Genomic DNA, 26,327 nt, shown 5'->3' with positions numbered 1-26,327 from the left:
ATATAACTTCCCACTTTATAATTACCTTTAGTTCGTAAATTATAACTCTGAACAATTCAGTGTTCGTTGATTATTTGAAAGAAATTAAATAGTTTTTAGAGATGATAACACTCGCCGAAGGTTAAAGACAGGTCAGTTAGACTACGTTTATGATAATATTCGACTTCCCTATATGGTTATTAATTGTTTAATCAGTGCACTGCTATTGGAGAACTTCGATATTGATTATTTTGAGACAAAATGATCGGAAAATGAATTAAAAAAATATAGAAGAAAGACATTGAATCTATCAGAAGGTAGACCAGTGGCGTGTTACCCTATGGGCAACTTGGGCAAATGCCCGGGGCCCCAAGCAAAAGAGGGCCCCGAACACAAACCAAGATCCAAGATTCAAATTCTACGTTATTCTCATAAAGTTATCTAGTTGGGGTTAGGGGCCCGGAAATTCTACTTTGCCCAAGGCCCCAACTAGTTATAACGCGCTACTAAGGTAGACATCAGTTCGAATAAATTAACAACATTTATCATAAGTTTACTGTAATTCATTTCTCCTCTCACTTTTCCACAAGAAAATGAAGACATTTACTAAGTAGAATTGTGGTAGTCGAATCGATGTAGCATTTTTCATATATTTTTTTTGATTTCACCCTGCATTTTCATTTGAGTGCCATTTGTCGTATATTGGAAACATTCAAAGAAGCTTCATCGTGTCCTGCAAACACAATCACTATGAAAAATATTTCGGAAGAATGTGACAGAAGGAAAACAAGTAACAAAAGAAAGAAATCGTGAGGATTAATTGGGAAAATATTTTTTTCAAAATGTATGAATAATATTCAAGCTTTGAAATCTAAAATCTTTTGTATAAATCTTCAGCTTGAAACTATAAATCGATGAAATAATGACCGAAGCATATTTTTAGGGGGGTATTAATATTAAAAATATAGGTAAACCTTACGTTATATATATAAGGGGAGGCATCTCGGATGACCTTGACATTGAAATATGTTGTCAAGGATAATATTCTGAATAACTTTTCCCTATACATCTACCCGGCGCTCCTTAATTTCCACTATCCTATTCCAGTGATGCCAGAATGAGCTCCAAACGGAGCTCCCGTACTCTCCTCCTTCCCCTTCCACTATTCCATTCCAGCACCGTGCGCAAGCGCACACTCCAACGTCCCCCACCGTGGCCGTAGACCACGGTGCCCGTGCCGTAGATTGGTCTGCTCATCAGAGAGGGGGTAGATTCCCCTCATATTCAAAGAAAATTCAATACAGTATTAACAATAGTTTTTCTAGGAATATCTCGAAAACTAAAAGCGACCCCCCTATATGTGAAAAGGAAAAACTTGTGCAAAATGTCGAAATCTATAACATATTTAAATTTCATCAAAATGGGAGAGGAGTACCTATTTCTAAATAATTACCAAAACTTTTTTGTAACTTTTTAATAAAAAAAAACGTGCGACGGCTAAAACCTTTTGGAGGTTACTTAGAAAGGTGACCTTGGTAACATATGTCAAGGTCAAGGTCATCCGAGATGCCTCCCCTTAACGTAAGGTTTACCAAAATATATAATTTGTTCTTTCTTAGAAAAAATTAATGTAGTGTGTAAACAAGTTCTACTGACTTGTAATTGTGTCGAAGAATTAGTTCTCTTCAATGGGTAACTCGCAGAAGAATGGAAGTTCCATACTGCAATTTACGTCAGCGAGGCCTTCATCTTCCAGCACGTAAGTACCACAATTCTCATTTTCTGCATTATCCGGTTGTCCACCCCATTGGTCGCTCCATTTATTGAAGCCAGTTGCCGTCAGCGCATCGTCAAGGACAGTGACCCACTCCATAGGTGCAAAGTGAGAATGTATTCCGATATTTGCTATGTTTGGTTGTGCCGCACCTTTTATGTAACCCGCGTTGTTAAGCAATTCCGCCAATAACTAAAAAATAAAGCAGTCAAATTTGTCATTCCTCTACTATTATACATTAACTCTTCGAAGGCAGAAGTTTCTGATTACTGTCTAGTTGACAATGCTCAGATCTTTAGAACCTTTGTCATTTCGTCTATATGTATTGACGAACCTCTTATTACATCTGGTTAAGCAACTAACAATTTAGTTGCAAAACATTAACTTGTAATTAATTACAAAACATTAAAAATTCATGTTCGCGGAGCTGACAATGGGATGCTCAAAATCTTTTATGCTGATACAGTAAAGTCGCAATCTAGCTTCCTAAGGATCTCCACGATCCTCCCTTCATCTACCCCTTCCACTGGGGGGCATCCCCGCGAGGGGCCGGGAAGCTCGAGCACGGTCCGTTTTACATGCTGTCCTTTTCTACGTTCGGCATCCTTTATACTTTCGGCGCGGTCGGCGCAGTCATAAATAAATGCTTAACTACGGCTTTAAGTCTTAAAATAATGCTAGAATAATTTTCTCTAGCTAGATTCGCGTTCGGCATCACTGTGGGGCGTGCCGTAGGCACACCGCGCCGCGAGCAGCTAGTTGTATAATATTGAACTTGCACGTGATTCTACAATAAGTACAGCTCGACGTTGCACTTTCTCATCTTGCTGTTGGACAAATGATTAAATAGAAGAAAACATATTGGAACATTACGCGAGCTTCGTCTCGAGAATTGATAATAGCCAGATGGCCGCCCTCTTCTCTGCATATCCTGCGTCCGACGTGCCAAGGTACTGATCTGGTGTGGAGTTTGTGCCGACCAACATTAGGTGTGAGCAAGTAGTCGTCGCGTATCCTTTTCTTAGGTTTTAGGAGATTGCTGTTAGAAATAAAACTTTGTAACAGTAGTTTATAAGTGTCTAGTGGACACGCAGGGTCATTTGAGGCCCGAGCAGGACAGTTAGCACAATGATGAACCGCGGTGTCGATCGCCGTGGAAAGGTTATTAGCGTTCATCACACGTTGCATCAGTGTAAGTGATGGGGCGGCAGAAAACAGCGACAGATAGATTACCATGATGATACACATGGCAAAAGAATTGAACTTCGACATCTTTATGGTTTCTCTTTTTAAAGAGTGGCAACGAGATATTCAGTTACTGCGTCGACTATGTTTGTTAAAGTTCTGTTTAACAGGGCGCACACTCAACTGCGATCGAACACGAACTGGAACACCTTTACTTCCATCTGACTGAGACCGAGTCGCAAAATCTGTAGAATATATACGAATGTCAAAGCTCTAAAGCCCTGCTTAAAATGATTCTCCGTCGAATCAAATTGTTCTACCGGTTCCGATACTGCGATTCCGTTAATCGATTATTACGTACACCATCGAATAACAGCATCGTATAAAACGAGTATATCGTTTCCAGCACGAAGGACACAAGTTTATGTGCGCATGTAATTCCAATGTTAAACAATCGAGTTTTACTGACATATTCTCCGAACAGCGATTAGATAAAAATATTAAATGTTAAATGTGGACCACGAAAGCATGACAAATGTTGTAGCCATTACGTTAGGGATTAAACAGGATATGCTGGACAAACAAATTTATTTTGATTAGGAACATGGGTACAGGAAGCTGAGGTATATAAAATTATTCAATCGCTCGAAGTATAAATCGCAAACATGCAAACTCTCTCTCATCACACATGTCCTCTTGCTAGGTTCCGTGGTATTTTCGCAAACGACCAGAAGATGATCTGTCCTCTCTCGCTCGACAAGGCGTCCAGGTATTATCGCCGTACTCTCCTTGTCGAGACGAGCGACCAGGAACAGACTCCCGTCCTCTCCCGTTCTCCCGGCAGACGTCCAGGTATTATCGCCGTACTCTCCTGCCGGGGTGCTACTGCTAACCAAGAGCGGTCGTGGTCCTTACCTCGTCCTCTCTCTCGGAATAGCAAATAGACCGAGTCCCTCCGTGAACCCTCTATTTACATGAATTCGTTACTATCCGCGAACGTGAAATCAACAACGGTCGTAAGCGCGATTCGTCTTTTCGCGCGCTCCCCTTACGTCGCTACCTCGCGTCAGCCGTCTACAAACTATGCTTCTAGAAGCTTTTAGAAGCTTGTCGATCTGAATTTCTTCTAGAATTTTCTATACATGCTACAATGTTAAATTTTTATTTGTACGTCTCATCTATGACCTGACATTTAATGGAATTTTGGGCTGTACTTCCGAAAGGCACCGGTGGCTGTTCGATATGAAATTTGGAGCATGTCATGAAGAATGTGGAAGGACCCAAATATGAAATTTTAACTTCGGGTATTTTTTAGTTTTTGAGATGTTTGCGAAAAACTGCAGCTACTACTACGTTGAATTGTGCCTATACGTGCACGTCCGTGCGGTGCGTATGCGTCAGCATGATGAAACCGCTCGTCATTACGATCCAGAACGATCTTCTACCGCGTGAACTTTTTAAAACATATGATGGTATGATGATGAACGCTTTGCGCTGCCTGGGATATCGTTTGAACACTTCTCTCGCCATCGCTCTTGATGAGGACATGTCGGGTATCGGCTTTGAAGTACATACTTTGAACCAGAGCCTTCTGCTCTAGTTCGCTCTTGTTTCTCACTTTAATAGAATCAGCCTTCTGCCTGATTCGCCTTAGATCCCCCGTGGATCGGAGACTTCTTCTCCGATTCACACCTTCTACCCCGCGATAATTACTCGACATACTTGCGAAATTTAGTATAAGTCCGTCGTTGTAATTGTCCTTTTTTGTCCTTGAGTTTTGCTTTTAATATTGAAACCAACATCGTCTGAAACAGAATTGGGCAAAAATTTAATCAACGAGTGACGACTAAATTGCTATTTCATTCGTTAATCACAATTAACAGTTAATCTCCTCGTTCAGTCGTTAATTGTGGTTAACGATTTAATACTTATTAATCATTAATAAGTATTTAACTAAGTATTTATATAAATAAGTATTCGATTAAATACTTATTAATCGTTAATTGCGGTTAACGATTAAATTTCTACTTTAGTCGTTAATTGCGATTAACGATTATTAATTGTCAATCGGATAATTGATTAATGATTAACTGCTGAAATTTCGAAATGAAATACGTAATCAGAACTGTATGAATACTGAAAAAAATTTTAACTGAGTTTAGGTGTATTGTCGTTTGGTCTATAATACAAACTCTGTTTACGTGCTTTTATGTTTGACGTTATTATTCCTGGAAAGCTACGACTATGTTTTTGTTGAAACATGTTTTTGTTGAAATATACATATTATTATTTCTATCAATTCTCCATCCGCTCTCTGCTCCCTTAATCTTCTTTTTCTAAAAATCGAAAATTTATAAAATCCTTTTCTTGCCGCCTCGGCACCACTCTACGGCGTGCCACCAACATCAACGCTCGGCTGCCGGCGCGGCACGGCGCGCCGACTTTACCAACAGTCGTCTAGTTCGCACTCTGATTGGTCCGTGTTTTTCGTGAATAACTCTTTGCCATTTTTGCAAAGGAAAATGTCGCTTCAAATGATCTGAAAAACCTCCCATTTCCGAATGTTGAAGGAATTTTGAGACATCCTGTATAAGCTTATACATCTTTGGAAAATGTGACGTCACAGATTACTTTAAAACTATCTGTGCCGTCACTAATATATGTGGTCTGATGTGGTCTAAGACTTTGACCACAAACCATGCATGTATTGTAGATGGGGTGCTGCAGTTGCTGATGAACTTTCAATTTGCTAACGTGAAACAATAGGAATTCCATACACAAAGTTTGTTATAATCAATAATAATGGCTTATATTTTGAATAATTTAATGGAACCGAATCTGCATGCAGATACTACCAATTTAGTTCCAGATTGGCTTCACTCGGAGCAAAGTACTGGAGTAAGTTACGTTTAATCATGACTTTAACATGTTTGTAGGTTAGAATGACAGTGCAAACTTAAAACTATTTTCAATGAAAAATTGATAGTAAGAATAAAACAGCTTGTGCTATATCAGTTTATCTGAACAATTATTTTACAATGTATTTTTTGCGACTATAATTTTATAATTCATAAAGGAATATTTATGTTTTCTATGCACTTATGTTACCTGCTTATAATCATTAACGTTGTGATTTTATTAACTATTTTACTGTTTCTATAATGTTTATAATTATTATTTTGACTAGACGTCAATTATGGCATGTGAATTTGATGGAGGAGTCGTGATTGGAGCGGATTCCAGAGCAACGACAGGGTAAGAAGCAGCTTTAAATCGGAATAATTGATTGTTATTCACAATTCTGGTTTTCATTGATACTCTTTCAGGACTTACATTTCCAATCGGTTCGCTGACAAGTTGACAAAAATAACAGACTACATTTATTGTTGTCGTTCTGGTTCTGCAGCAGATAGTCAGGCCATTGCTGATATAGTTGCATATCATTTAAATTTTCTTAAGTAAGTACTTTACTTATAATACTACAACACTATTACGATAACCAGTTTTATGATGTAATAACATCATGGAGCATATGTTTATATTTTTTAGAATGGAACTAGGCACAGAGCCGCTAGTTGAGACAGCAGCAAGCGTATTCCGTGAATTATGTTATAACTATCGAGATTCTTTAATGGCTGGGATCTTAGTAGCTGGATGGGACAGCAGGAAGGGAGGTCAAGTTTATAGCGTTCCTCTAGGTGGTATGTGCGTACGGCAACCAATTTCTATTGGTGGCTCTGGTTCGACATACGTGTATGGTTACATGGATTCACAATATAAACCAAATATGTCAAAGGATGAGACCGTTAAACTAGTTGAAAATAGTATGTAATTCTTAAGCTCGAATTCTACACAGCATAATTATTTAATAGTCTGGTACTTATACCGCTTTCACGACATTACAGCGTTGGCATTGGCGATGGCACGTGACGGTAGCAGCGGTGGTGTCATTCGAGTTGGTGTTATTACAGAAAAGGGAGTTGAAAGGAAAGTTATACTGGGTAACGAATTGCCACGTTTCTACGAGGGATAAACACTTTAGTCTTTAATCCGAAACAATATGTTTACTTACAATTTATTAATTACTTCTAAAAACGTTGTATCAAACAGATCAAGATTCTTAATTAAATTTTAAAAAAGTATGAGTATCTTATTATTTTCTATAAGTTTATTATCGATCGTTAAAACAGTATATTTTGAAAATACAAAAGTTCGAATGGTCGTAACACATTATGACAACCATTGATAAACCTTTGATTCCCAAAAATTGTTCAGGAACTCAAATAGCGATCATGTATACGACCACATTTATCCGACTACAACTATATTTAGGTCACATTATCCACTTACGACTCACTCTGGTATATACTCGGTCGTTTTAACATCGCACTTAATGTCCATTGTCGGTTTAATGAGAAAATTGTTACAATGGCACAGTCATGATGTGTGCAATCGCATCAAGCCGCTTCGGGCTTGTATCTGTATGTGGCTCTTTTCAGATGAACTGTCCACGGTAGTTGTGGACGGTCTTCCGAGATACCCCTGCGACTTTCTACGGTCAGTCATTACACCTACTCGACCGCTGAACACATCAGTCAGTTTTTCATCCAGTTCCTATGTAAATAGAAACTATCTTATTTCTAAGTGTACACAGTGGAGAAACGAGCGTTGTTTAAACATATAGTTTTTATAGTTTTACTATTAATTTGCGTCTGTTCCTTGCGATTGTATGTAAGAGGAAGTACCAGAAGTATTGAACTATATTGAGCTTTTCTGACAAAAAAACTTAATGGACAAAACGCTCGTACACTACAATAATCACGGTATGTACACTCCCAATTTGTATAATAAACAAACGGAATACTAATAACCAATGTCTTCTTAATAGCAGTTTATTTATCGTAACTTCAGTATTAACATGCACTATTAAAACTGTAATTAAAACTACAAAATGCTTTTTTGGCTCGCATAACCACATATTAAAAATATATAATTTCAATAATAAATGATAACAGACAATGAAGAGTGTATCGCGGACAAATGTTAATTGCGAAGTATTTTAAACTGTAATTAATGTAACATTAAATTCAAAACTGCTGTTAGATGTCCGTCTCACTGATGTTCCAGCAAACTAATGAAAAATCATTCATAATTATTGCCATTCCTGGATTTGTTTTTAAATCAAATTGATTTATATATATTAGTTGTCTAGAGGATCTCCCTTGTAACGCGAGGCGCCTAAAGGCGTAGCATCGACCACAAAATTCCGTTTTGCAACAAGATGACTGCGGAAGTACCCATTGAGGTCCGGTCGCAGGACCGACTCACGGTCCAGGAAGTCAGCGAAATGTTGCGAAACTTCGGTCCGTACGATTACTCGGTATTCGCGTTCATGCTGATGATCTGCGGGGTCATTGGAGTTTACTTTGGCTTCGTTAGCAAATCTTCGGGGGAAGTCGAGTACCTCGTAGGCGGTAGAAACATGAAAACATTCCCTGTCAGCTTCAGTCTTATAGCCAGTTTCATATCAGGTAGGATTTTATATACTTGTAAATATTTTTTTAGAATGCCTGTCAAATGTTGAACTACACCAAATGTTTATTGTTAAAAATTAACAATCTCAAAGGCCAAAAACGTTCCAAACACTTTTCCATAACTTTCTACGAGTGTAAATAAGACGGAAAAGTGTAAAAGGATAAGAAGATAGATCTTTTTACTGCCATTCCTGATATATGTTTCGTCGTTTTCAAATTCGTTTTATTTTATCGTTCATAATTTAATCTTTGTAATTTGCACATATTGGTGGAGTAGAGGGAACAATGTCCATTAGAATTCTATAGTGTATAATTACTAGATAGCGGATTTTATGCATTTATGGGAAAAATGAGTAGGTGTAATTTTAAATATTGAAGAGATTAGATGAATGTAAAAATACTGTTATATTATTTTCAAGCTATTGAACACCATTAAGAGAGGAAATAAATTCTTATGTAACTCCGGTTTGTTGCAATTCAGGTGGAAAATTTTTATTTTGCATAAAGGTCCGCTGTTTAATAATTACTGTGTATTTGTGACTCACCATTTTGCATTCACTGAAGAATGATTATTGCAATAATAGGTATTTCATTACTGGGCACACCCACCGAAGTTTACGTGCACGGTACTAGCTACCTTTTCATCGCTCTTGGTGTTATCGTCGTTGGTTTCGTCATGTCCATAATATATTTGCCAGTCTTCCATGAACTGAAATTAACAAGTACCTACGAGTACCTCGAAAGACGGTTCGACAAAAAAATTAGACTGCTGGGATCGGCGCTCTTTTCGATCGGCGTTGTAAGTTCTTTCGATCAGTCTTATAACACGCTACGATAATCCATTACTTCTGCTTGAATTAAAAAATTGTTTAACAGAGATACGTACTTTTAGATGACCTGGCTTCCTATTGTCATTTACGTGCCCGCACTGGCTTTTAATCAAGGTATTAAACTCGTGTTAAAATGAAGTACCACTCGTGAGAAATAATAAGCATTATATTATGTTGTATCTACAGTTACGGGGGCGAATGTTCACATAGTCACTCCGTTCGTGTGTATGGTGTGCATTTTTTACACTTGTGTGGTAAGGAACCATTTTTTCACTCCCGGCGAAAAGATTAGGCAAGAAATGCACCTTTTTAAATCAATCTTAACTAAAATAAACTTTCAAATTAGCAATTAACTGAAATAATTGAATTATATGATTTATTATTTTCGATTTATCAATAATCAAAGTTTTGTCAAATAAATAAAAATCTTAATTTGCTATCTGTGTAACGTATCGCATAATGTTTTGTACCATTGTGTATGAAAATCTTTATACTGTTTGAAGAAATCGCGTTTCTATTTCCGGTTTTCATAAAATGCAGAAAATAATGCTCGTTTTATGCTGATCAGGGTGGTATACGAGCAGTAGTATGGACCGACTTTATTCAGACGTTTATTATGTTCGGATCCATGCTACTGATAATAATCAAGGGAACGTCGGACGTTGGTGGATTGCCAGTGGTGCTAAGAAGGAATCTGGAATCTGGCAGGCTCGAATTGCCCTCGTGAGTAATCTACGATCGTAACTCGATTAAAAAACCATTATAGTGTTAACCGTCGTTAACTTATACGCACCATCTAATAGGGCAGATTGGAATCCTCTCACGAGACACACGATCTGGTCGCTCGTGATAGGTGGTTTCGTTCACTGGCTGCAAATATCTGCCATCAATCAGAACATGATACAGCGGTATCTCTCGTTGCCGACTTTGAAGTCAGCTAGGAGGTATACTAATTATATCTACTTATGATCAGCCCTTGATTTACCAACAGGACACATATGCCCAACGAAATTGTCAAAATTCGCTATTTGACTTAAATATTAACTACACAATCAAATTTCATATCCTTCACATAGTATCACATATTTGATCGATACGATTTTTATGAAAAAAATGTTTACTTGATATTCCGAAACTAATAAACAGTGTTCACACCCACTTAAAATTCTTTTAGATACCGCGTTTTAAAGGTAAAGTGATTTATCTATCAGGCTAGTAAACTTGTAATTACAGAAAAATGAATTTGATTGTTAAAAGGTTAAAGTGTAAATTGTTCCGAAAAGTCTGCTTATTTTTTCAACCAAGTGTTGTCACAAAATGGACGTACATTGAGACATAAAATCCGCGATATCAGGAAACAGAAATAAAAGCAAAGAAGGTTAATATATGAATTATGGCCAGAAAATGCACCCTATTCTTATATCTTTCGTAACAAGGGATTTCCCGTTGGTGTGCTCAATGATTTATAAGTAAAGGTAAATTGTAGGGAGAAATTGTGCCAGTAATTGTCGGTTTCAGAGCGCTCTGGATCTTCATAGTCGGTGTCGTGATTATAATGGGAACATGCGGATACGCGGGAATGTTAATATACGCTTGGTATCATGAATGTGATCCACTTACGACGAAGGTAATGAAGCTTCCGTGATAGTTCAATTCCACCGTGCATTCTAAACCAGAAGTAACTGATTTCATATTCAACAGACATCGCTTGCACGTTCGACATTGAATAATAATTTACAATGCCAGTAGATGTTTGTTATAGACTGAGTTATATCATATGTCCGCCACGAGTAACGCAAATCTAATGACTAATAATAAAAAGAAACAGTGACACTTCTCGATTTCGATATACATAACTATTAAACCGTCTATATTTTGAAAATATTAAATATAAAAATCTTATACAACTTTTCCACTGATAAGCACTAAAATAAACTTTCTCTATTTTATAGCTATCTAATTACAGTGAAAAAACAAATACATTTCGATTCCTATTATTTTGAGCAATCTTCGTTTATTTTAAATACTTGAACAGAATTAAAATAATGTTAAAACATCGTTCGAGAACTACATCATGTTCCCATATGTAATTTTTAAGAGAAAATACTTTTGGTACAGTTAGCAAGTGCGAAGGACCAACTGCTTCCTCTGCTCGTGATGAACGTGTTGAAAGAAATGCCGGGACTTCCGGGTCTTTTTGTTGCTGGGGTATTCAGCGCGGCATTGAGGTAAATTAAAAATGAACTTCATTTGAACGAAGGATCGAACGAATTGAACTTCGTCCGTTTCTACATTTCAGCTCGTTGTCTACTGGTTTGAATTCCATGTCTGCGGTAGTGCTGGAAGACTTCATAAAACCATTCCGAAAGACCCCCTTTACACCGAAAGCGGCGGACATACTGATGAAACTCACAGTCGTCATTTTAGGAATCATTTGCGTGGCCCTTGTGTTCGTTGTTGAGAAAACAGGGTCTCACGTCTTGCAGGTATCCGGAGCCACAAGGATTAAAACAAATTTTTATTTCGTTGCGAATTTTCTACCAGCGAAAATAATAAATAGTTGTTTAAACGAGTAATGATGTCATAATAATGTCTTTTAGTTAACTACAAGTTTGGCATCCATCACCAGTGGACCTTCTCTGGGTATCTTCAGTATGGGTGTGTTATTGCCCTGGGTGAATGCCAAGGTATCCTAAAATTGATTATTAAATTAACATTGTGTGATAAGGATAATAAAAACATTTTATAAAATTCAGGGTGCACTACTCGGAGGGCTTTCCGGTCTGAGCTTCATGAGTTGGATCAGTCTTTCAGCTGAAGCAGCAATCGCCAGCGGAAAATTGAAGTGAGTTTTTTGAAATTTGTAATGTACACCATCTTTTACATTTCGAATGATGTGTCACATTTGATTAGATTCGACGAGAAACCAGTTTCCACGGAGGGATGCTATTATACGTTTCCCCAAGTAGAAAATTTAATGATATTCCTCCCACCTGACAACATCCTGAACGAGGGCGAAGACAATTTGCTTCCGTGAGTAATTAAATTTCAGTGGAAATATGTGTTATTAGAAATTTGGTAATTCTATATAAAAAAAATAAGTTTAAAATGTAAATTTTAATGGCAACATACCTGATACGTATACTCCGTGGTGGGAAAAAGTAGATTCGTCATGCCATGATCAGACAGACCAACCAAATTGCATTTAGCAGCATATAAATCCGACCAATATTCAACTTCGCAATTCTTTAAAGAATATTCTACATACTTGATGTAGTCATGTTATTATAAATATCTGGATGTATTTTCGATCAGTTACACGATGCAATTAAAAAAAATGTAGTTATGTATCAAAAAACATCGATGACCTTGATAACTCCGAAAAAAATTACCTTCGGAAAAAAATATTCTTGCCAGATGTTTGGTCCATTGACACCCTGCATATTACGTAACAAATATTTTTTTCATCAGAATCCCTTGAAGAGATATGTATGTGACCTTACTTAAACGGACCACCCTGTATAGAACAGTTGCTAATCAACTGAAGAATTTCACTATTAGTTCTGCTATGATTTCTGATGAGAAATGTTAGAAAGAATTAGAAATTATCAGCACGATAAAATAATTTTTATGCCAGTTAATTTAACAGCCAATTGTAAAGATAAAAACGTACGAATTAATTAAAGAATACAATTTTCAGAGAGCCTTTAGCGTTATATCGTCTGAGTTACCTTTGGTATACCGTCACCGGTGCATTGGTGACGATGAGCGTTGGTCTCCTCGTCAGTCTAATTTCGTCGGAAGATGTTGAAAAATTAGATCCAATGCTCGTGGCACCAGTGATAAGGAGGTTTTTGAAATCGTCTAACAAACAAGTACAGCCAGCCGAGGTAAATAAATTGAAAAATTTCAGCTTTTTCACATAGTTTTCACGTATTTATTAAAACATAAAGAGTCCCCAACCCCAAGCTGTTTCGAATGAGTATACGTTTAGAGTACAAATTATTCGTTTTAGTAATTCAATTAGCAGAATAGTATTTCATCTATGCTAATCTGATAATTATTTTCTACATTGTTATCCAAAATTTTATGAAGACATTGTATGAACCAAACATTTCCATCTACTTTACGAGACTTTTCTTTTAGTTTCCAATTCTTTTTTGCGGTATATATTTTTAAATTTAATATATTTATATTATAATTTGGTTTATTTTTTAAATATCTCTAACAAGAAATCACGTAGTTAATAATATTTGTAGCAATATTTTTAATTTTAATGGTTTATATAAGTCATCTCAAAAATTTCTAATGAAATTCACATTCCTGATCTAGAGACGCGGTAGCGTCTCGACGCCAAGTACATGAAAATTACCAAACACCCTGTATCGATGTCAACTGTCGCTACCGCGTATCTTTTACTTGTAAACCGGGCATTCTAACCTAATCTGAAACTTCTTTCGTTAATATCTCATCATGCCTGCAATATTTTCTAAATTGAAAGGCATTTTTCTCATGTAAACCGCATATAAGCTTTCGAATAAGACCAAATTCAATAAAATCGTTCCACGTATGACAGAGATATCGTAATATCATGTCATGGATCAGTCCAAAATGGTAGGATTTTTCTTCTGATTTCTCTAATGAAGAGATCAGCTAGTTAACAAGTGAATGATGTGCCATCTAATCTTTTCCTGTCTCCAGGTTGGAAATATAGACATCGGTCTCGAAGTACGAGGAACTATACAGGAGAACACGAGCAGGGACTCTTCATTGGCATGACCTTGACCGACGATCATTGGCGTTGATCGAATCAGGGGTCGACAAATCGTGCGCGAGCAAGTGTTTGGTTGACAGGCTGAAATGTTAAATTAGACCAGCTGGGATATATAAAACAAGTTAGAGCAATCATGAAAATAAAGTACGGAACGTCTCGGTGGCGTTTGAACGCTCGATACGTTGACAACGACACGATGAAAGGGAAATATACAGTCGGAGGCAAAACTAAATGGACGCCCTTTAAAAACCGATCACTTTCTTAAAGTTAGACCTATCGACGACTTGAGCTTTTGTAAGATGTTGAAAGGAATAGTTTACTAGATAACGTGTAAACAATCTTTTTTCTAATTTCTATTGCTTGCAATTTCAGAGAAAAAAGCGAAGGTTACGATTTTTAAGAGTTTTATACAAATCGCAGTTTCTCAAGAATTTTTGCCATTTTTTTAACTATTTATGTAACTTACTCAGATCTACAAATGGTATATTTAAAATTCGAATTGTAGGCACAGATGAAACAGTTAAAAATCTTGACCTTTCTTCTTCGCAATTTCGACCGATAGTAATTTTTAATTTATTTTTTATACATTACCTAGTATACGAATCCTTCTAACATCTCCAAAAAAAGTTGTTTGGTCTAATTTTAAAAAAGTTATTAGTTTGTAAAGGGTGTCCAGTTAATTTTGTCACCGTCTGTACGTCTCTGCGATGTATTGTACAGCGCGGTACGAAGCTGCTGCACACCCTCTTCTTGCCTTAGAATTTTTTCGTTTCACAACTGCCGGCGTTAGTGCCACTTTGCCGTTAATAGATAGCCAAGGAAGAAATGAATTACTCCGGGTATTCATTGGATCATGTATGCTCACAGCAGAAATAAAGTAAAGATTAGACTGCGCGTGTTTTGGAAACGGAGATCGAACAGTTTCAATTCATGTTAAAGATAATAAAAACTTGACTGAAAACCTTATGAAACTTTCGCTGCAATCAGTTTCAAAGAAGCACACGTGTCATAAATGCATATACATCCACAATATAGTATTATAGTTATAAGTAGATTACGGATTTTTATGTATATGAAAAACAGCAAGATACAAGAAGTACATTCATTTACAACAGTATTTCTAAATTCTTTACTCTACTCATTTTTGTTATAACTGCATAAAAAATCCACAGTCTAATTAGAAGGAACAAATAGCAATCATTTGTATTAAATTCCGATTGAAAACTGCTTCACCTCGGTGCAATTATTAAGTTGTATACCTTCGTACATCTTTCTGCCAAATAAGAACAAATCTCTTTAGGTGCGTCAAATATATCCTCCGTGCTATAAATAAAATAACAACACAACGAACGTTTCTTCATGGATACGTCTCTTTGTATTTGACAAATTTGCACGTGCTGTAAATGGGTATGGGCACACGAACGGGAATAATAAAACGTTGTTCTCATTTTTTACATTTACCCATAGATGTAATGTATTTCAATATTAACGAAGACGTACAAAGCAAACATGTATGATAGTATTATAATCTGATAATGTATCTTTCAACGAAGTTGTACTTCCGTTGGGAGAAATATAAAACACTCGACACTCCAAGCAATGAAAATGTTCAACAACCTGTATTTTCTTCGCATCTGTCATTTGTTACACGCAATGACCAAATAAAAAAATGCTGTTCCTTAGTAGAGTAATTTATGTTCGCGAGAATACAATAAGGTTCGGATTAATCGTACGTCTCTCTGTCTCATTAATAAATAGGATAACTGCAACTATAGAATATACAAATTTAACAAGTTACACACTCTGATTCCCTCGATCATTTTATTTTCGTACAATCTGGATCTTATTGTATTCTTTCCACAGGCATGCGCGTAAAACGTATGATACACGATCAAAAAGCAATCCTTATAACGAGTGAAGCAACCATACTTACTCTCTAATTGTAAAACATGAAAATGAGTATTACGATAGAAATTGATACAATTCTGATTTGGTGGGGGAAGGTGTCTAGCTAACATTTAACACGTAACACTACCGCCATACATGCGTGGTGTCTTAATTTTTCGACTAGAACTCAAAGTTGACTTCCACCGGAAATAGTTAGTTTAAATGGGTCTGCTCGGAACGAAACAAGTATGATAAATCATGACCTATTGGGTCGGTGCATATGAAATTGTCGATTGCAAAATGATGAGGTTTCTTTATTATAAGGATATTGTCTTATCCTTTCTATTGAACGTTTATAAATCAAAAAATATAAATTTGCACTCTACACATTCTACCAACTACGATTTTTATATGGTTATTTATTCGAAGTAAAATTCTTAAAAGAAAATATTTTCAAAATATGCGGAACGACAATCGCACATGTATCGACCTAGTATTAGGTTGTTGCATACGAAATGTCCGGTTTGTAACCCCAGAACGTTAAACAAACTGTCTTCTAAATAAAATCAAAGTACCATTATAATGGTGTTGATTATAATCAACACATTCTGCTAACAAATTACAAGTTCATTGATTTTGTACTATGGTGAAAATTGAATTTATTGGCCATTCATTTTCATTATTTACAACTTTACAAAACTGTCATCTGTATTTTTATATTTTGTCCAGCATCGACGAATAGCGTGTCCATATTTACCATCATATAATGCTATATAGGAAGAATATATGTATAAGAATCATATTGAGATTAACATTGTACAATAAATGTTATCTAAAATTAAAAATCTAAATATAAACTGAAGATAGAACGTTAACAATCAGCTTGAAATTCTATACATATCGGACATTTTATATACGCCAATCTAATGGTTTCTCTGTTGCGTCTATGGTTCTTGTCGATTTTGAAACAGTTGGTTAGGTAGTGAACGTATCGACGAGTGACTGGGGCATGAGAAAATGATTGAATATATTTTATTCGTCCAAAATATATTTTTGGTCGTATGCGTGGTCTCTCGTTAGCGCGCGACGCGGCGCGGCGCAGCGGGGTAGAAAGAGGGACAACGAAGAGAGAATCCATTCGAAATAAGTACATAGCTCGACGAACGGGAATGCGGAGAACAGATTTTACATCACTATGTAATCTTTCATATATTGCTATTACTATTATTACGCATTTACAATACAGCTTCTCGCGTGACAAGTTAAGCTTAAGATCACTTTGATTCAACTGCGGAAACGGACCTCGTGCAGTCTGCGGTTATTTAGCGGATAATGATTATTGAGCATCAGATTCACAGTACGGAGATTTGAATGTTAAACGTACAAATCGTCTGAGAAAAAGGTGTGTTCGCCGCGTGGTTTGGTCATATGTAAAGTTTGCCATATCTCTAGCTGGAAAGAATCACGAAACCGGAATCGGACAGCATTCTGATATTTTGTACTATGTGAAAGATGACAAACTGCACGAGCGTCGATCGTTTCCGTCGGTCAGAAGACACGAGGCGACAGAAGTTTGTCTGTTATAGAATTTCCACCTTTAAAAGACGTCTCGCTTCATTTTACAATTAAATTGCCGGTTGCAAAAAGCGCTCGTTATGCAACTAAACGGCATCGTTCGACCATGACCTACCATCTGATTTCAAGGAAAGTTCATTGTTGTTTCCCATGAGAATTTATTTTGGTAAGCTTAATGTTTAATCTTTAGTAATGTTTAATGTGTTTAATAATTAAGCGAATAATGATCTTACAACACGAAATTCATTCAGTTCTGATGTATTGCTTGCGTACATTGAGAAACAATATTTATACCACTGCTTGAAAAAGAATCATTCTCAGTTTATGATATAATAGAAAGTAATAAAGTATTTTTATGTCATCGGAGTCGCCAGATTGAGCCTTGTGTCCCCACTCTACCTTCCCCTTTTACGACTCTAGTGCTCACGCTTCAGCCACGGCCCGGTCACGTGACGCGTTTCGTACTGACAGAGAGGGGGTAACTTTTTCCCCTGAATTCGTGCTCCCTCATCTGGCAATTGTGGACGTCACTGACAATTTTAAATAGCTACAGATGTGTTCTTCTTCGTGTAGAATATAAAATGCGTTTCCAACAAAGTCAAATTTGCATAGAAAAATCTGAAGAACTTTCCTCGAGGCTTGGTAGATTACAAATAAATTCGGTCGGGCGATGCGTCGATTAATACTCGATTGTTATATTATATTTTTACAAAAACTCTTCGAAATACTGCAAAGTGGTTTCAATAAAAAACGATGGAATGTTAGCTAGTTGCATATTCTCACTCATTGCATTGTTCACATTCATACAATCGTCTCCAGACCCTGGCACAACAACGAACTGCGGAAATAAAGACAACAACGAAGAACGATGGATAAAAGCGGCGCTAAATTTCGATATAAAAACCCTATCTTGTACTTGTTACCATAAATCATCGACGTTACACGCTATTGGCACTCGTTTCACTTTCTCGACTCCTTGGCGATCCAAGGAAACACACGTGGACATCAACGAAATAAATAAATACGTGTGTACGGACGCGTGAACGTATTTATTTATTTACGCGTATATTATTATGTATAAAACTACTTCTCGACGATCGCTATTGAAGAATCACAAAAGTTTGTGCTAACGTAACGTGATCGTCGCGAATCGACCGAATGGAATTCGGATGTTCAAGCTATTCGTACCTGAAACACGAGTACGTTCAGGTCTATAAAAAAGTAATTCTAAATAGTAATTATAAATTAGATACGAAGACAGTAATGATTATTAAATTCTAGGTATTCCAGCACTAAAAATAGTTATTACTAAACGACATTGCAATGTATCAGTTGTATGCGATAAGAACAGTTTGTTTAAGAGGGCAATGTAAAAATACAACGTATTTTGAATTTTACTAAAAACGATATCCAAATTCGTATAATTATACAGGGTGTCACAAAAATGTTGCGGTTCCTGTGGCCATTTGAAGCGATATTTTCCTTTGCAAAAATGGCCAACGAAAAACATGAATCAATAGAGCGCGACCTAGACACGTGCAAACTCGTCCCCGTCGCGCCGGTAGCCGAGCGTTGGTGTTACACCGCGACGTCGCAACGAACAAGAGAAAGAGCAAAAACTGATTAAATTAAAAACTCACTTATTCAGCCGTAAATCCACTTGCTGATTCGAAATATCTGTCGCGGGGTCACTCGGTGAGGAACTGTACTAGTAAGCTATGCACTAATAACAATTGCAATATCACTTGTATTGCAGCACAAATCACAACAATCAGGTAATGTGATCACTAAACTGTGGATTTCAAGCATTTGTAGTAAAAATAAGTAGGTGCATTTTAAAACAGTCGAGAGATTAAAATAATTAATTATTTTAGTGACATACACAAAGCAAGTGGGTTTACTGCTGAATAAATGGGGTCGCGCACTATTTTTTTTACGTTAATAACGTAAATAAATAATAGCGTCCTTGTTTTTCGTTAATAACTCCCTAACAAAGCCGCGTCGGCCATTTTTCCAAAGGAAAATGTCGCTTCAGATGACCTCGGGTACCTCCTATTTCAAGGAACCGCAGCATTTTTTAGACAACCTGTATACAAACTTGATGTATATATACAAATTATAAAATAAAACAATATCAAAAGTGTAAAAAAATTTTGTAGGAAAATAGTTGTTTAGTCTTTTTCTATACCTGACTGAGTCGCCAGATTAAGACTTTTCTCCCACTCTACATTCCCCTTCTACGACGCTTTTCCCCCACGCTTCGTGTGTCCGGTACTGGCAGAGAGAGGATGACTGTTTCCCCTCAATTTTAGTCAATTCCCCTGAGCTGGCGACTCTGATCCCTGATACTTTCTCTAATTTGATATCTAGGTTAAATAATAATAATAATAATTACACTCATACAAGTTACTAATGTACATGTTATTACTATTGAAATGTAAAAGTATATCTATGAAATATAAAAAGTTATCTTTCCGACGCTGTATGTTTATCAGCTCGTACACTATATGCTAAAAAAATATTATATTTCATCAGTCACAATACTTGGAATCTTTTCTAGAGCTAAGCTTTTCGTTCATCGAACACGTGATTAAGCATTTTCAAAAACAATATGCACGTGTCGATGTACAATTTATACACACAGCTGCAAGTTTCAAGCGAGTATCCGAGGTAATTCGATTTTTCTCAGATAAAATTCTAAACAAGCTGTATTTTTGTTTCTGTTCACATTACTCAGCCCCCTTAAAAAGGTATCAAAATAGTTCGCGTATGACGTGTATCATAAATCGTAATAGAAAATTAATTAATTAAAATAATCGAGCACGATGCCTGCTCTTTGTTAATCCGAGGCATACTCGTCGTGTTAAGATTTCATGTAGAAACGACCGAGGCAGAGCCGCCAGATTAAGAGTTGTCTCCCACTTTACCCTTCCCCTTCCGCCACGGCCTGATCACGTGACGCATGTTCTGTCTCTGTCGAGCATGCATCACAATATCGGGTGATTAATCCGGCACTGGCGGAGAGAGGGCAACCGTATTCCCCTTAATTCGAGTCAATCCCCCTAATCTGGCGACACTGGAGCGATGTTCTCTCTCGTTGATCGTTTACCGTCGTTTCTCCTCTCCAAGACAACATCGGTTTCTACACGAAGCCCTGAATATTAGCTCCAACTACTTTATACAATGCGGACTAGATCACGATTTTTTTAGGACGCGGAAAACTTTCCGTTTCCGGTTCCGGACTTCTACTTTACAATTACTATCAAGATCAAGATCTTTTTACAAAGGAGAAACGAAAGCAATGCTCGATCCCCACTCTTTTATTCTTCGTTCATTTGTGCACCTAACTGCTTCTCTTCCCCATAAATCTCTATCAATAACGATCGGTTCCAAAAAATCGCCACAAAGGAATTGACCATCTCATGTTTTCAGTCATTTAACACGTACCTGAGATGCCATTTTCAGGCCGCGTGTACCAGAAACGGTAGACGTTATAGAGTTTAATACATTTTGTAAAAATTACCTATTTTTTCGCTTGTAACAGTGATACCAACAATTGTTTTCTTGTACTTTATTTATCAATGACAAAAATATCACTTGGCCTGAAAATGAGTTTCAGTGCATACCGTATATACGTCAGGCCTGTCCAACTTCTTCTCCGTCGCGAGTCGCACGGTCCCCACCATCAATCAATCCGTTCCCCCACTACTTAAGCGGCGATACGACCGTCGACCGTGTCAGATAGTGGGGGAACGTCACCTCCCGCCTCAGCGGAATGAAGAAGTGGGACAGGCCTGTCGTACATGGCGACACAGAACATGCTAGCTATAGTCATTTAGATTAAACGGACATTTTTAGCCAACGAACATCCAGAAAGTACTGCGATAAAGTGACGAAGTGCACAATATGGTTAAATCTTTCGTGACGATTTCGAAAAATTGCACAATTGTTGCAAGGAACTCTATAACGAAGGGAGGCAACTAAGTGGTAAAATAAAACTAGCAAACGAAGGAGTCAGGTCAAAGCAATGTTTCCGATATTCGTTCATCAAAGTATCTTCATCTTCGCAGGAGTTATAAAATTGAAGGCATTACTGTTCGTTCTAATTATAAGAAACATGGCGGACAACTCGGCGAACTAGCCGAAGGTTCCGAAAGATTATTCGCGATTCACTGGTATACAAAATATTTCTCAATAATTAATTGTAAACATGTTCTTTGTACAAGCAAATAGTATATAAAATACTTTTCGATCGTATAAATGCTAGCGTTCAATGTTCCAGGACGTTTCTCCTTCAAGTATAACCTTCTCAGTTCTGTTTCGCGATGAAAAGGCAAAATGATATTTCGAAAAGATGATTTTTTTTTAAATTCAGCTATACGGCGTAACTATCGAAACTGCGTCATGGTTTGATCGATATTAAACACAGAGTCGCCAGATTGAGACTTGTGTCTCCATTCTACCTTCCTCTTCTATCATTCTCTCCCCTTATCTGGCAACTCTGGTCCACTAGAACTAGAGGCTTTAAAAACATGTAACAACCTTTGGAGACCATTATAAATTCACTCTTCGCCTTCTTCGTTTATAAAACTATGAATGTATTTCATTCAACAGAGTTCGTATTCCGAGGTGCAATCGGACACAACGCTTTCAAATCTGAGCAACCTCATCGTTTTTGGTCCCGTTTCGAAGTACTTTATGTCTTTTACTTCAGTCAAACGAATTTATTTCTACCAAATGCAATCAGGCTCCGCGTAAAGTTCCATTTTTTATATCACATGTTGTCACCTCAAAAGAATAAGTGTAATAGTACATATTCACTCTTGGAATATGTGTACAATATTAAATAAATTCGGAAAATATAAAATTCGAAAAGTTACTCCATATGTAGCGACCTGTTTTATGATGAACAAAAATTATGCTTTCGTTTATTTTCTCTACCGTGGATTAATATTACTTATTATTATCTTTAAGGGTTAATATTTTCGAAACTTCCAAGTTACGATATTGTGAACTTCATAGTATGTATACGCACAATAAATGCACAAAATTAGCAACCTTTTCATCAATCGAAACGCAGGAACTTTCTGTGGAACCCGTCAATAATAACTTGCAAGAACTTTGCAAGGACATTAATTAGGGGAAAGTTGCCAAATGCGCTACATATAACGATAAATATAGTATTTACAGTCTGTTGTATAATACAACCGTACCTAGTTGCCTTGTTTTTTCATTGTTTGTTCATTGATGCAATTTTCATCAATAATATAATAGAATTTTTTAAAATACTTCAATTATATTTCCTCGTATATTAATTAAAGCTCCTATATTTTACATTACCTATACATTATTTGCATGTTATACTAAATATTCATTTCGTAAAGTTTCCAAAATGGTACTACTATACAGTTTCTTAAATCACCCCGTGCGATTTAAGATTCTCATCAAATCTAAATAACACAAAATGTAAAAAAAGCTGCACAAGATTTTGGATACCTAAACCTACGTTTTAAAAGACACTTTAAGCGACTTCTATCCTTTTTAAGAATTCATTTTATTTTCACTTTTTTATTAGTCCTAAATCAGATTTTACTATTTCAAGTAAAGTGTGATTAAAATTTATTAAAATCTTTTAGACATTTTTCAAATATTTTCTTTGGAAACAGATTTAACATTCTAGAACAAAAATGTCACTCTATCTAGACCTATTTTCTTAAAAAATTCTCCCCGAGGATCTATCATTCTCGAGTGATACGATGTCGACAACTTCCCCTGTTCGATTCTAAATCGAATTGAAAAATGGTATAGATAGTATTCGATGAGGCTCCTAGTACAATAGGTTAAAAAAGACTTGACTCCGGGAAATAATGTTGCATTGGTCGACTAATCGGTCTCCAATACTAATTTCATTGAGGTCTATATTAAACCGTTGTGCAGCCGACAAACTTTCCGATAGACTACACGCTTTGTGTAGACTGTAGACTGTAGACAATGAGGATCTGTCGATCGTGTTACGTGGGAAGAACGTACCATTAAAAATGAAAAGAAACCCGGAGACAATCGCGCGAACGTCAACGTTGCACAATGGGGATTTGGTCCAAAAAGCCGGCATAAAGTCAATTTAATTTGAAAGTATAAACAAAAAAATGTTTCGAACAAAAGGTAATTTAAGTTTTTCTCGGCCAAAAATTAAGGTCACCTTGATTCTTTAAATGTTAAAATGTATTTTTTATTACACAATGTTGTATTGACGTTAAAACAAATTCAACGATGTATAATATTGTGGCCTTGAGCCTACAACAAGCATCATTGTTGCTGGCTTTTCGGGCCAAATACCAAAATACCCTACCACTGGTTTTTTTTTTATTCCTGTGTCAATCGGGCTGGTCGAGCCTGCCTCCAAAATTTCACACCGGCATGATCGACGCGCACGAATACCGCTTCGGAGCCATTGAAACGCACCGACGAGTTTCGTTTTCGAGGAGGAAAAAGGAACTGAAACGTCTCAACGGACTAATTCTATCTGGTACGATTCTCGATTTCTTATCACCTAACTTATCTCTAAATGCGTAAATTGTCTGTGCGATGACAGGGAGAACGCGTTCCGAGGCAGTTCAAATGTTCAACTCCTTTCCCGATTTCTCAGAGAATCTGGTGTTTCTGCACGCGTGCTTGAAAGTACAAAATATGGTACTATACTACTATTTAGTATGAAACGCGAGTGATCAAACAGCGGATTCGATGCTTCTGTGAAAACTATGAGTATGCAGGTGACCGCGAAACAAAAAGGTCTCGTGAATTTTGTCGTTTTCCATCCTGGTTTCAGACGATTAGTTTATAATAAATATGCGACTCTGCATCGACGTCCGCGGTCCGATCACACTCAGGCTCAAACTCGTGTATAAAGTGAAAGATCAAATATACATGTATGTATGCCTTACTGAGTAACTAAAATCGTATTTAAAAATAAAAAATAGAAATTGTGGTTGCGAAGTTTTACATACGCGACACGCGGACCATTTCATCTGCCTCGAAGTGGAAAATGTGAAGGTGATAGCAATGGAGAGTGTGACACAGTTCAAACGATATCGGATTCGTACGCAGCGGCCAATTGCAATTGAATCGCCAGACACAAATTCGAAGCGCGACATCGCAGGCGACACTTTCGAACCTGAACACAGCGTCTCGTCACGAATTGGTCGTCACAACATTGATCCTATAACTGCTGACACGGCACGGTTTGCGGTGGCGGTGCTGGCGGCAACGGTGCATTCTCCTCGTGTATCATCACGAGTTTACCGTACTTCACCATTCTGGTCCCATGTTTTTGCTGCAAACAACATCCTGCCCGGTTAGTACGAACCGCCACTCTATCATCAACTTTCGAAACTGACAATATCGTTTCCGGTATTATCGCGTGGATGTATCGGTTGGTTGCAAAAGAGTCTGTCCATCTTGAGTAACCAATAAACGGTGCACAAAATTAGACACTTTTTGATGGAGAACCATGCTGAATGAGTTTGGATGATTCGTGACACTTCTTGTTTGTAACGTCCGTCTCGGTCCATAAATATTAGATTTGACTTCGTATATCAGAATATAATAAATTACATGAATGTAATGGATTGGAACATCAATTTTGTAACTAGGTGGATATATGCATGAGATGTATAGATGAGAATGAACAAAAATGGACTAATATTTGTGGACGGAGATATAAATAATAATGAAAAAATGTGATGTATCTTTTAATTATTGGGAAACCTCCAGATATGATTGTAGGTGACCATGATGTGACTATTCATGACGTGACATCATGACTGAAACTGAAACTGCAACTAAAACTGAATGTTGAGATTGTAGAGATGCATTAATAACAAAGAAATGGTGTAATATATACTGTATACTCTTCTATTATTCTTCAATAATAAACAAAATATATATATATGTACAATGATTATAAAATAAACGAATATATATAATATGTTACGCGAGACTCGTCATGAAACTGTTTATACTGTGTTTTACCTGCGACATCGTCCCTGCTGTCCAACTTCCGTTGCTGCTCCCGCTGTCGCTTCCGCTGGAGGTGATACCGTCTTCGAGGACGAGCTTCGTTTCGAACCCTTCGACTTCCAGGTCCAAGTACAGCTGACCTAGCTGATCGTTCACCAACAAAGGCTGATTGAAATTTTTTAAGGCGTCCATGTCAGCTTGGAGTACTTCGGTCAGTGTCTTCGGGTGTATTTGGTACTCGTATATCAACTCTGGTGTCAATTGGACTCCTTCGAGCCAGGGCGGCTCTTTTCTTCGCTTACCTTGGTGCTGCTTCGTGTTCTCCTGAAAACGAACGACCCTAGTGATGTTATTAATTGCCCGTACACGACAAGCAGCGTACAAAATGAAAATTAACACAGGAGCCGTATCCACATTTCTTTTCTTAATAATATCATTGAATTGAAAACAATACATTCTATTTTAGCTAAGTTTCAACTCACGTCAGGCAGGTACTCCGTTGGTTTTTGGTCCGGGTTGCAGCTGCTGTCGCTGCTCTTGTATAGGAAGCTGCTGTAAAAGCTCGACGAGCTCGATTCGTCGACATTGTAATCATTCTGCTTGTGCACTTTCTGATTGAGTGGTGTCGGAGCATCTACCAGGCTGGAGCATCCGCCGTCCATGCTTACACAAGACGAAAACAGCTCGCCGGGTGATAGCACCTAATTGAGATTCAACTTCCAATATAATACAAGCGACGGGGATTGTTCGATGGCCGAGCTAGACAAGATATT

The 26,327-nt window shown here is 37.2% G+C and overlaps 4 protein-coding genes across 13 annotated transcripts in view; 2 read left to right on the top strand and 2 right to left on the bottom strand.

Annotated features, from left to right (window-relative positions):
- Positions 1–1,652: 1,652 nt before the first annotated feature.
- On the bottom strand, positions 1,653–3,146 carry LOC143208237 (hemolymph lipopolysaccharide-binding protein-like). Its single transcript, XM_076422443.1, has 2 exons — positions 2,627–3,146; positions 1,653–1,945 (listed from the first exon to the last, which is right to left on the bottom strand). The coding sequence occupies exons 1-2, from the start codon at positions 3,023–3,025 to the stop codon at positions 1,655–1,657; spliced, it is 690 nt and encodes a 229-aa protein (XP_076278558.1). The 5' UTR covers positions 3,026–3,146; the 3' UTR covers positions 1,653–1,654.
- Positions 3,147–5,647: 2,501 nt separating this feature from the next.
- Prosbeta1 (proteasome beta1 subunit) lies at positions 5,648–7,080 on the top strand. Its single transcript, XM_076421942.1, has 5 exons — positions 5,648–5,836; positions 6,126–6,193; positions 6,265–6,396; positions 6,488–6,762; positions 6,844–7,080. Exons 1-5 carry the CDS (start codon positions 5,741–5,743, stop codon positions 6,969–6,971), a joined length of 699 nt encoding a protein of 232 aa, XP_076278057.1. The 5' UTR covers positions 5,648–5,740; the 3' UTR covers positions 6,972–7,080.
- A 275-nt stretch (positions 7,081–7,355) lies between these two features.
- On the top strand, positions 7,356–15,758 carry LOC143207963 (sodium-coupled monocarboxylate transporter 1). 2 transcript variants are annotated; one of them, XM_076421934.1, is made up of 15 exons: positions 7,356–7,761; positions 8,151–8,469; positions 9,057–9,271; positions 9,365–9,416; positions 9,489–9,556; positions 9,871–10,025; positions 10,106–10,246; positions 10,821–10,929; positions 11,421–11,530; positions 11,602–11,788; positions 11,903–11,989; positions 12,059–12,147; positions 12,216–12,335; positions 13,003–13,192; positions 14,004–15,758. In XM_076421934.1, the coding sequence occupies exons 2-15, from the start codon at positions 8,220–8,222 to the stop codon at positions 14,079–14,081; spliced, it is 1,851 nt and encodes a 616-aa protein (XP_076278049.1). In that variant the 5' UTR covers positions 7,356–7,761; positions 8,151–8,219; the 3' UTR covers positions 14,082–15,758. The 2 variants fall into 2 exon arrangements, with proteins under 2 accessions (XP_076278049.1, XP_076278048.1); XM_076421933.1 differs by having other exon boundaries at positions 7,358–7,761; positions 8,143–8,469.
- A 6,726-nt stretch (positions 15,759–22,484) lies between these two features.
- Positions 22,485–26,327, bottom strand: part of Per (period circadian regulator) — a 31,205-nt gene continuing 27,362 nt past the window's right edge. For 7 of the 9 annotated variants that reach the window (XM_076421922.1, XM_076421928.1, XM_076421926.1 and 4 more), the window contains 3 exons: positions 26,037–26,255; positions 25,567–25,878; positions 22,485–24,868 (listed from right to left, as the gene is read on the bottom strand). In XM_076421922.1, coding sequence (XP_076278037.1) covers positions 24,755–24,868; positions 25,567–25,878; positions 26,037–26,255 — 645 coding nt within the window. In that variant the 3' untranslated portion in view covers positions 22,485–24,754. Of the gene's footprint in view, positions 25,383–25,566; positions 25,879–26,036; positions 26,256–26,327 lie in introns of all 9 variants that reach the window. The other 2 variants (XM_076421930.1, XM_076421931.1) reach the window with 2 other exon arrangements.

This window comes from Lasioglossum baleicum, chromosome 4 (assembly GCF_051020765.1).
Source record: "Lasioglossum baleicum chromosome 4, iyLasBale1, whole genome shotgun sequence".
Lineage (NCBI taxonomy): Eukaryota > Metazoa > Arthropoda > Insecta > Hymenoptera > Halictidae > Lasioglossum > Lasioglossum baleicum.
Note: the sequence above shows the minus strand (reverse complement) of the source record. Positions and strands in the feature narration are given on the sequence as shown.